The sequence below is a fragment of the Narcine bancroftii genome, chromosome 13 (genome assembly GCF_036971445.1).
Source record: "Narcine bancroftii isolate sNarBan1 chromosome 13, sNarBan1.hap1, whole genome shotgun sequence".
Taxonomy (NCBI): Eukaryota; Metazoa; Chordata; class Chondrichthyes; order Torpediniformes; family Narcinidae; genus Narcine; species Narcine bancroftii.
Window position 1 is genome coordinate 10557898 of NC_091481.1, and position 10771 is coordinate 10568668.

General features: G+C 40.8%; 2 protein-coding genes across 3 annotated transcripts in view; one reads left to right on the plus strand and one right to left on the minus strand.

Moving 5' to 3' along the window:
* The window catches only part of LOC138748650 (carboxypeptidase A1-like), a 37559-nt gene that overhangs the window by 20642 nt on the left and 6146 nt on the right, over window positions 1–10771 (minus strand). For both annotated transcript variants that reach the window (XM_069909191.1, XM_069909192.1), the window contains exon 2: window positions 2256–2355. The gene's annotated coding sequence lies outside the window, so the exon portion shown is untranslated. The remainder of the gene's footprint in view (window positions 1–2255; window positions 2356–10771) is intronic.
* On the plus strand, window positions 1067–2383 carry LOC138748652 (galactoside alpha-(1,2)-fucosyltransferase 2-like). The gene is given in 2 exon segments (XM_069909193.1): window positions 1067–1930; window positions 1932–2383. Coding segments are annotated over 2 exon segments (927 nt in total). The 5' UTR covers window positions 1067–1393; the 3' UTR covers window positions 2322–2383.

Below are 10771 nucleotides of genomic sequence, written 5' to 3' on the forward strand. Positions count from 1 at the left end.
TTCAACCTGTAGTGATTTTCTAATGGGATTGTACAAAATTCTGCTCTTTGCTTGCCTGAAAAAAAAAACCCCAGATCTTCTACATCCTCCCTACAATGTAGCAATCAGATCTGCACATTATACTCCAAATGTAGCCCAATTAGGATTAGACAGCTGAAACATGACTTCCCAACTACTAAACTCAATGCCTTGACCAATGAAGGAAAGCAGAGTGCAAGCCTCTTGTGCTTCCACTTTAAGGAACTTGAACCATATGACTGATCATCAATGCAACAAAGGGCATGTCATTTACTATGCACTTTCTTTTTACGTTTGACAAGTGCAATGCCTCACACTTTTCCAGATTAAGTTGCATCTGCCATTTCTCTACCTACATTTCCAAATGGCCTATTTTCCGCTGAAATCTTTGACAATCTTCGCCACTCTCCATAACTCCACCAATTTTTCCATCAGCAAACTTGCTAATCAGCCCACTTACATTTTCATCCAAATCATTAATATACATCATAGGCAACAAAGGTTTCAGCACAGATCCCTGCAGAGAACCACTGGTCCAAGATGTCTAGTTGGAATAACACCATTTGTGCTATGAGCGTGGAGAAAAGGACAATCCAAATCATTCAAGGAAAAAGGTTAACAAACATTTCTCCAATGCAAGGGTTTGTAGAAATATAACTCACTAACAAAACATGCCAGTTCAATTAGTGTTTGGAAGTAATAGTTGGTAGATTTTTGCTGGACAAACGTATTAAAGAATGTACAGTTGAGTGAGGTGGAAAGGGTTCCGATACAGATTAGACTAATTTTACTGAATAAGATAAGTCTTGAATTTTTGGGCAAAAAAAAACAATCAGCTGGAGGAACTCAGCAGGTCTGACCTGAAACAACTTCTACTGATACCGAGTTCCTTCAGCAGATTGAACATAATTTGTACCCGATCTGCAGCTGAACTGTGAACTCTGATGTGGTGTGTACAACAAATGAATTTCTTGCTCAACAGGGAAGGTAGGATGCCAATGGATAATTAACATACTTCTACATTATCACCAGCAAATGCCACCTCCTGCCTTGGAGTTCATTTTGCATTATGTCTCATTAGTTCCCTCCTTGTTCCTTTTTTAGGACTTTGATGAAGTCTCATTTGAACTGAGAGCATAACAGAAGAACAATAACAAGCTTGCAAAGATGGGCAACACAACACATATTCCACAAGTACATTAATTCAATGGCAAGCCATGGTGCTTTCTGAAATTGCTTCTCATTTTAGCCCTTTCACTGTTTACCCTATGCACACTTTGGCCTATGCTCTATTACAAAGAAAGTTAAAAGTCAATCTTATTTGGGAGGAATACTTTCAATCAGATTAAAAATATGACCACCATGGAGAATACCAATGATGTTTCAAAATGTGTCCCAGAATGAAGACTATGAATTATTCAAGGCCATTAGATCGTCCAAAGGCTTATGGACAATTTCCCCAGTTGGGAGGCTTGGTAATCAGATGGGACAATATGCAACTTTATTTGCTTTGGCCAGATTAAACTCAAAGCAAGCCTACATTTTCCCAGCAATGGCAAATTACCTGTCTCAGAACTTCAAGATTACACTTTCTACTCTCCATCAAGAGGTTAAAGACAAGATTCCTTGGAAAAACTATCATCTTTCTGACTGGATGGAAGAAAAGTATAAACATATCTCAGGAGATTATATTAAATTCTCAGGATATCCATCTTCTTGGACTTTCTATCACCACATCTGGGAAGAAATCCTTTGTGAATTTTCTTTTCATGAGTTCACCACAAAGGAAGTCACCTTGTATTTACAGAAGATTACAGCACGACGTCAAAATATTACATACATTGGCATCCATGTTTGGAGAGGAGATTACTTGCATGTTATGCCCCAGAAGTGGAAAGGTGTGATTGGAGATTTTAAAAAACTACTTGGCACAGGCCATGTCCTACTTCAGGAATAAATACAAGGATGCTTTCTTCATAGTGGTAAGCAATGGAATTGACAGGTGTAGTGAGAATATAGATGCCTCCAAAGGGGATGTCTACTTCTCAGGAGATGGGAATGAATCAAAGCCACATAGAGACTTTGCCATTCTTGCTCACTGCAACCACATCATAATGACCATTGGCACATTCGGATTCTGGGCTGCTTACCTAGCTGGTGGGAAGGCTGTCTACCTTTCAAACTTCACTTTGCCCAGCTCACCCTTCTTAAATGTGTTTAAATATGAGGCTACTTACCGGCCAGAATGGATTGGAATTGATGCCAATCTTTCACCTCTTCTAGTCAAGACACTTAAAATTTGAAAAACGGCATTTTGGATGGACTCTGTTGTTTCATCTAAAGAACAGACAAGTTTAAAATAAAACTCAATGAAATTTATGCCTCCCCTCTCCTGTTCACCTATTATGGCATTTTTGAGTTTACCAGTCAATCTGATATGTTATACCAAATATTTACCATTTTGCATTCTTGGTGCATTTTTAATCTACGGTAAATATATTACTTACTTTCTCTGTTTAGGTCACCTGATCGTAATTTCTCATTTAGCTCTGAAGCTATAATTTTCCTCTGTCATGTAATACTTCGATGACATCTTGCGGTGACCTCTTTGTTGCTGGTGATTTAGGATCACAGAATCGTTGACCAATCAGCCATCTATATCAGTACCAATTCTTTAAGTGGCTTTCCAATTACTCCCACATTCCTGCTCCTTCCTAATAGCCTAAAAATTGATTCCATAAGTATTTATCCAAATCCCCATTTAAGAATGTCTTCAGTCACTTATTCAAATGGTGCATTCCAGTTTCTAACAATTTGGTGAATTAAAATATACCCCACTCTAAGTCTGGTCTCCTTTGCAGATCCATATCCTTTGGTTAATAACTCTCCCTAGAATTTCTCTCTATCAAAATCATATTATAATATTGAGCATCTCTATTCAATCAATCCTCAATTTCTTATGCTTTAAGAATAACTCAGCTTTGGCAGTCTCATCCCTGGTACTAATCTGTTAAATTTCATTGGGACTCTCACCAAACCCTTGGCATCATTCCTAAAATGTCAACTCCAAAACTGAAACTAATTCATCAGCTGACCAGTAATTTTTTTCTCATGATTAGACTTAGTTCTGTTCCCCTCCCCAACTCACCAAAACCTGTATGAGTGACCCCTGCGTTATAGCTGTTCACATTACAAAAATGCACCATTACTTAATTCACTACTCAAAAACTTGAGATGCATAACAAAGCTCACACTTACATAATTTATGTGGGGGGGAAAAAAGGCAAATAAACACAAATTTTTATTTATGGTTCATGCACCAATGACATGGTTTCATGTCATAGAAAATGGAGTGTTTTCTAACAACTGCAATGTTCCCAAATCACAGCAACTCCACCCCCCCCCCCCCCCACCACCATTTTAACAGGGGTCACATGTATGGCTATTTTCTGAGGTTGAAAACTATCTAGTTCTTTTCAGTCCCAACCTTAAAAGCAGAATTGACTAAATATGTAGCCACAGCAGGTAAACTAATTTTTTGCTCAAAGTAATACATGCATTTTTTTTCTTCTTTGTTATTGTGCAGGCAAATGTTTTAGTTATTCCATGCATTGTAAAGTATCCCATTGTGCTGCACAGTTGAATTCATAAAAAGAGCAATCTGCATGTACAAGGTGGAAATGCAAGGGTGTTACATGAATAACTAGGTGCTGTTAGCAACATTGGCTGAGAACTTGATTGAATGGATGAATTTTGAGTCCTTTCTTAAAACTGGAGAGAGACATCAATAGATAGTAAAGAAACTAGTCTTGGGAAATACATCAATCAACTATTTAGGATGTTGTTGAATTTTAATTTCACCATCAATATCTGCCTTTATCGAGAGATTGAAAAGAATACTTGAAGATCAGGACCTCAGACCTGATGCTAAACTCATGGTGTACCTCACAGCAATGATTCCTGCCCTGCTACATTTTCCAAGATCTAGACTACATCTCCAGGCAGTGAAAGAAATATCACCAACAATATCTCTGCAAAGTCTTCCAAATTTAGTGAAAGGATAGAAGTAAAACATGAAGGTAATACCTTGATGAAGGGCTCAAGCCCAAAATATTAGTTATTTTTCTTTATCTTTACTATATAAAGTTATAAAGTATACTGTTTGACCTGATGAGTTTCTCCAGCATTGTAGTTTTACTTTTTAGTGAAAGGATAAGTCAACTATTGTCAATGTTAATTCTCGGGTTAACATCCTGATTATTAAGCCCAAATTACATTCAGTCAGCTACATTGGGGAAGCTATATTGCTCACCAAATATACCTGACTACTGAAATGGATGCTTTATTCCAAGCTCATATTACCAGATGAACACAGGAAAACCAATGGGGATCAGAGTAAAATTTTGGTTTAAGGTAGTGACAGAATTTACTTCCAGGGCTATTGTTATTATTACCTTTATAGTTATTATTATTTTCTTGGTTAAGAGGAATAACTTTTTTCAGTTGAACATATAGGGCCACTGGAAAGACAGCACTAATTGTACATGAATTAAGAAGGTGATGGTGGGCCTGTGCCAATGGAGGAACTTTCATTACAAAGAGCAAAATTAACTTAAAGATTGATTTGTAATTTACTTTGTTGACTTTCAACTAATACATGTTATCAATTCAAGCCTGACTTTGTGAATCAAATCTTCATTTTGAAAACCAAAAGATTCATAATATTTAATACACAAAAGCAAGGAGATCTCAACCCATGCTCTTGGGTCATATTATCTTAAAATATTCTGAACAGTATTGGCAAATGCCAGATAATACATAATTTTAATCAAACTTTTTTTCTGTTTAGAATAGATGGTCTTTGGGCAGAGGAATAAGTGAGAAGACTTCCTCCATGTATTCATTCTCGGGTTGTGGGCATCATTGTCAACACCAACATTCATTGTCCATTCTTGAATTGAGGGGACAATAAAGAGTTAATCCAATTGGTAGGGTTTAGCCCATATTTAAACTAGACTAAGTAAATGTGGCAGATTTCCTTTCAATTTCATGGTCTATTTTTTTCCAGATTTATTTAATTATTGATCTGAGTTTAATTTCTCCAGCTGTCTTGGTGTAATTTGAACGCCTATTGCAAGATCATGTCTCTTGGTACAAGAGCAGTAACAAGAACATCACTGATGACGCTAAGATTTCTCATACAGTGCCAGCTAAATTGGAGAAGCGAACATCCATAGCATCCAAGATAGTGTAATGGTATTTTTGTGGCTGCATACTTAACACAATTGCTTCCAACAGGATTAATACAAGATTCCCTGTTTTTTGTGGTCACAAATGAAAAGAATATGAAGATTAATGAATGCAATGCAGCAATTGGTCTTTTTTTTACACTATTTTGTGTCCTTAACATTCAGAAATTACAGAGTATGGGTGAAGACATGGGAATGTTTAGTGACAGAAGGAATCCATTATAATCACCAACAAAGAGATGATGATTCAGGGTTCCCAAAGGGCCTCGGGTATTAACAGCTTCATTGGGAACTAGGAGCAAGCAACTCAAGTTCACCACTGGAACAAACATGATGTCGTCCAGCTCAGGAGGTTATGAAAGTGCAGAAGACAGTGGCATCAGAGGAGGCAGGATCCAGACACACTCGATGTCTCTGAAGGGACTCTTTTTTTCTTTCTCTTCACGCTTGGGGGACCAGAGTAGTGATGTCTCTTTATTTGCATTTACAGGCAAACAAAACATATTTTGTGTATTGTTTACAATGATCTGACATGATTTTTTTATGATGGTTTGAATTGGTACTGTACTTAGAATTTTGGCTGGGCGAGGCTATGATGTTCAGTGTCTCCCGAAAGCATTGTCAGTCCCCACACTGATCCCACTGCCCTGCTATCTTCCCACAGGCCTGTGTCAGTCCCCACACTGATCCCACTCTCTCCCGACAGCCCCATGTCAGTCCCCACACTGATCCCACTCCCCTGCTCTCTACCCACAGCCCCATGTCAGTCCCCACATTGATCCCTCTGCCCCACTCTCTCCCAACACCCCCATGTCGGCCCCCACACTGATCCACTGTCCCGCTCTCTCCCACGACCCCGTGTCGGTCCCCACACTGATCCTACTGCCCTTTTTCGACATTGTTTGTTCTACTTATGATGAGAGTGCTGGAACATAACCCCATCATAAGTTGAGGACTACCTGTATATGACAATAAAGGAACCTTGAACTTGATATATATCATGTACATAATCAAAGATACTATCAAGCATTACCTAATCCATCAATAACTTGATCATAATAACATTGATGTTGTGCTGATCTATATATTCCTATCTTGAAAAAAACTAAACCCTTCCTACCTCGTAACCCTCTATTTTTTCATCCATGTTCCTGTCCAAGAGTCTTTTAAATGTCCCTAATGTTTCAGCTTCCAACACCACTCCTGACAAGGCATTTCAGGCTCCCACAACTCACTGTGTAATAAACTTACCCCTAATGGTTTCCCTAAACTTTCCTCCATTCAATTTGTATAGATGTCCTCTGGTGTTTGCTACTCCTGCCCTAACTCTTTCTTTGGCTTGGCTTCGCGGACGAAGATTTATGGAGGGGGTAAAAAAAGTCCACGTCAGCTGCAGGCTCGTTTGTGGCTGACCAGTCCGATGCGGGACAGGCAGACACGATTGCAGCGGTTGCAAGGGAAAATTGGTTGGTTGGGGTTGGGTGTTGGGTTTTTCCTCCTTTGCCTTTTGTCAGTGAGGTGGGCTCTGCGGTCTTCTTCAAAGGAGGCTGCTGCCCGCCAAACTGTGAGGCGCCAAGATGCACGGTTTGAGGCGTTATCAGCCCACTGGCGGTGGTCAATGTGGCAGGCACCAAGAGATTTCTTTAGGCAGTCCTTGTACCTTTTCTTTGGTGCACCTCTGTCACGGTGGCCAGTGGAGAGCTCGCCATATAATACGATCTTGGGAAGGCGATGGTCCTCCATTCTGGAGACGTGACCCATCCAGCGCAGCTGGATCTTCAGCAGCGTGGACTCGATGCTGTCGACCTCTGCCATCTCGAGTACCTCGACGTTAGGGGTGTGAGCGCTCCAATGGATGTTGAGGATGGAGCAGAGACAACGCTGGTGGAAGCGTTCTAGGAGCCGTAGGTGGTGCCGGTAGAGGACCAATGATTCGGAGCCGAACAGGAGTGTGGGTATGACAACGGCTCTGTATACGCTTATCTTTGTGAGGTTTTTCAGTTGGTTGTTTTTCCAGACTCTTTTGTGTAGTCTTCCAAAGGCGCTATTTGCCTTGGCGAGTCTGTTGTCTATCTCATTTATTTGAGTTTGATAAGGACCTCCTGGTTGCAGGTCAGTTCACAGGTTTGGTCCGCATAGACCTTAGAAATTAATTCTAGAGGTGAGATGAAAGTGACAGCCCTCAATATGCAGACATCATTCAACTAATTATGGCATCAAGGAGCCATGGTAAAAATGAAGTAAGTGGGCATCTATAGAAACTTCAAAATAGTTACAGGTAAAAAAGAATATTTGAGAGAGATTTATCAGTACCATTTGTTAGTTATATGAAAAATTCACAAATAAATAATAAGAATTTCTCAAAATGCTGCTACCTCCTTGGAACATCAAACAATAAATGGTTAATTGAACATGAAATTTAGTGTAGATCTAGAATAGAAGAAAGAGTGCCTGTCAAAACTACCTTACATCCCACCAATCTCATCCCACCCAATCAAAAAGTCCTTCTGTTTCTTTCTCTGTCATCTATTTCATGTTTTCCCTTAAATGCTTCATTTGCTCCCACTGGTGCTGGATTTTGGGGCTGGTTCAATTAGGTCAGAGCTTCAGCACATCGCACCCTTCAACATGAGAAAATAGAAAGAGAAAAATCCATTTGAACATAAGTTGTAAAATTCATCCTAATGTTTACATTGCTCCCTTAATTACACAACTTGTAAAAGTTCCAAACCCCAAGTATAATACAAATAAACTCCAGAATTCTGGGCTAGACTCACTTGTATGCCTTCACTGCCAGGAATTATCTGCCTTCACTCAACAGTTCAGATACCACTGACCTCTAGCATATAACTGAGTAATCCAGTATGAGCCTTTCTCTAATACTTGTCAAGCCATCACCAACTGGATATTCACCAAAGGACTCATTCATCCCAGCCACAACAGCTTTGCCCTTCTCCCTCAGGAGATACCATGGATCAGAAAGTAAACAAACCTATTTCCTTTAGGTTTTTCTGCTCTTCTTCTTGCTGGGACCGTCATGATAGTGATTCTATCAGAAAACTGCTCCCATTTCAACCCAAACCAAGTGCTCAAGCTTCACCCATATGCAAGGGAAAGTGGAATCAGTTTTTAAACAACGAAACAACATGAGATACCCTCCAATCCTCCACCACCTCACCCTTAAAATATTTCTGCCAGGGCCCCTGCAATTTCCACACTAGACTCCCTCAAGGTCTGAGAGACTATCATATCAGACTCTAGGGGTTTATCTACCTTTATTCACTGTAAGTCAGAAAGAACCTCCTCTTTTTTAAATCTCTATATGTTGCATGCCACTACTGCTTGTTTACCCTCCTTCCTTGTACACTATGCCAGTTTCCTGAGTAAATACTGATCCAAAAAAAAAAAAACTGTTTAAGATCTCCCCTATCTCGTTAGGCTCCACACATAGATGACCACTCTGATCTTCTAGAGGACCATTTTGTCCCTTACTATCCTTTTACTCTTAACATTCTTGCAGAAAACCTTCGGGTTTACCTTCACATTATCTGCCAAAGCAACCTCATGTCTTCTTTTTGCCTTCCTAGTTTCCTTCTTGAGTATTTTAGTACATTTTCTATTCTCTTCTAGTACCTCATTTGCTCATTGCCTATGCCTGCTATACACCACTTCTCTTTCTTTTAACCAGATTGCTGATAACCCTTGAAAATCATGGTTCCCCATGCCTGTTAACTTTGCCTTTAATCCTGACAGGAGCATGAAAACTTTGCACTCTCAAAATTTTGCCTTTGAAGGCCTTCCACTTACTGAATACATCTTTGCCTAAAAACCACATCCAAATCCACTCTTTGTAGATCCTTTCTCATTTCCACCAAATTGACCTTTTTCCAAATTAGAATCTTACCTCAAGGACCATACATAATTAACGAAACTAATGACATTATGGACCCAAAATTTGCCTACACATTAGGGAACCAGATAGATCAGGTACTGCATCCTCCTTTGTTTGTACCTCTGCATATTGATTAAGAAAACTTTCCTGAACACTTTTGACAAACTCCAAACCATCCAGCCCTTTTACAGTATGGGAGTCCCAGTCAATATGTGGAAAGTTAAAATCTCTACTATCACAACTTTCTGTTTTTTTACATCAGTTTGCTATTTCTCTATGGTTTTATAAAACAAGCCTTTCAGTGTGGTCACACCATTCCTATTCCTCAGCTCCACCCATATGGCCTCTGTAGATGAGCCCTCTGGGCCGTCCTGACTAAACACATCTGTGATTTTTTCCTGACTAGCAATGCCACTCCTCCCCCTTTCATCCCTCTCCTCGATCACATCTGAAACCATGGAACCCTGGAACATTGAGGTGCCAGTCCTACTCCTCCTACAACCAAGTCTCACTAATAGCAATAACGTCATAATCCCACATGCCAATCCATGATCTAAGCTTGTCTGCCTTTCCAACAATACTCCTTGCATTGTCCCAACGTGCAGCCTTCGCATGACCTTCATCCTCCTCCACCTCACTATCTACTCTAACATTCTGGTTCCCATCCCCCTGCCAATCTAGTTTAAACTCCCCCTCCCCTCCCCTCAATTCTGGTTCCCATCCCCCTGCCAATCTAGTTTAAACTCCACCCCCTCCCCTCCCCTCCAGTTCAGGTGCAAACCTTCTAATCAGAACAGGTTTCACCTTCCCTGAAACAGAGCCCAAATGTCCAGAAACATGAAGCCCTCCCACCTGCACCATCTCTTTAGCCACATATTGAGCTGCATTAACTTCCTATTTCTAGCCTCTCTAACACGTGGCACAGGTAGCACTCCTGAGATTGCAACTGGAGGTCAAGTCCTTCAACTTTTCCCCCCAACTCCCTAAACTCTCTTTGCAGGACCTCCTCATCCTTCCTACCCACATCATTGGTCCCTACAAGGACCACAACATCTGACTGTTCACCCTCCCTCCTGAGAATAACGAGAACTTGATCAGAGCTATCGCAGACCCTGGCACCAGGGAGGCAACAGACCATCCGGGATTCTTGATCTCTCCCACAGAACCTCTTACCTGTCTCCCTAACTGCTTTCCCCTTGTCTCTCCTTCCTTTCTAGGGTGAGGGTCCAGTATTTGGTAGGTCATCCCCACCAAATGTATCCAAAATGGTATACTTATTGTTTATGGTGATGTCCACAGGGGTGCTCTGCTCTCTATGTCTATTCCCCTTCCCTCTCCTGACAGTCACCCAGCTACCTGCCTCCTGACTTTTGGAGGGGGGGGGTGCGTCTCCCTGAAATTATCACCCTCTCTGCCTCTCAAATGATCCAGAGTCCAAAAGAGCATAACTACTGGAGCTCACAGGTTACACTGCCATTCATCCTCCCCTTGCTTGCTCCTGTGCCCTCTCTCCCATATTATCTCCTGTTTTTGGGAACCTGCTCCAACCCATACCCCTCTTCACCACCCCCCCCCCTTTACTGGTTTGTAGTCTGCCTCCATTTTTACATAC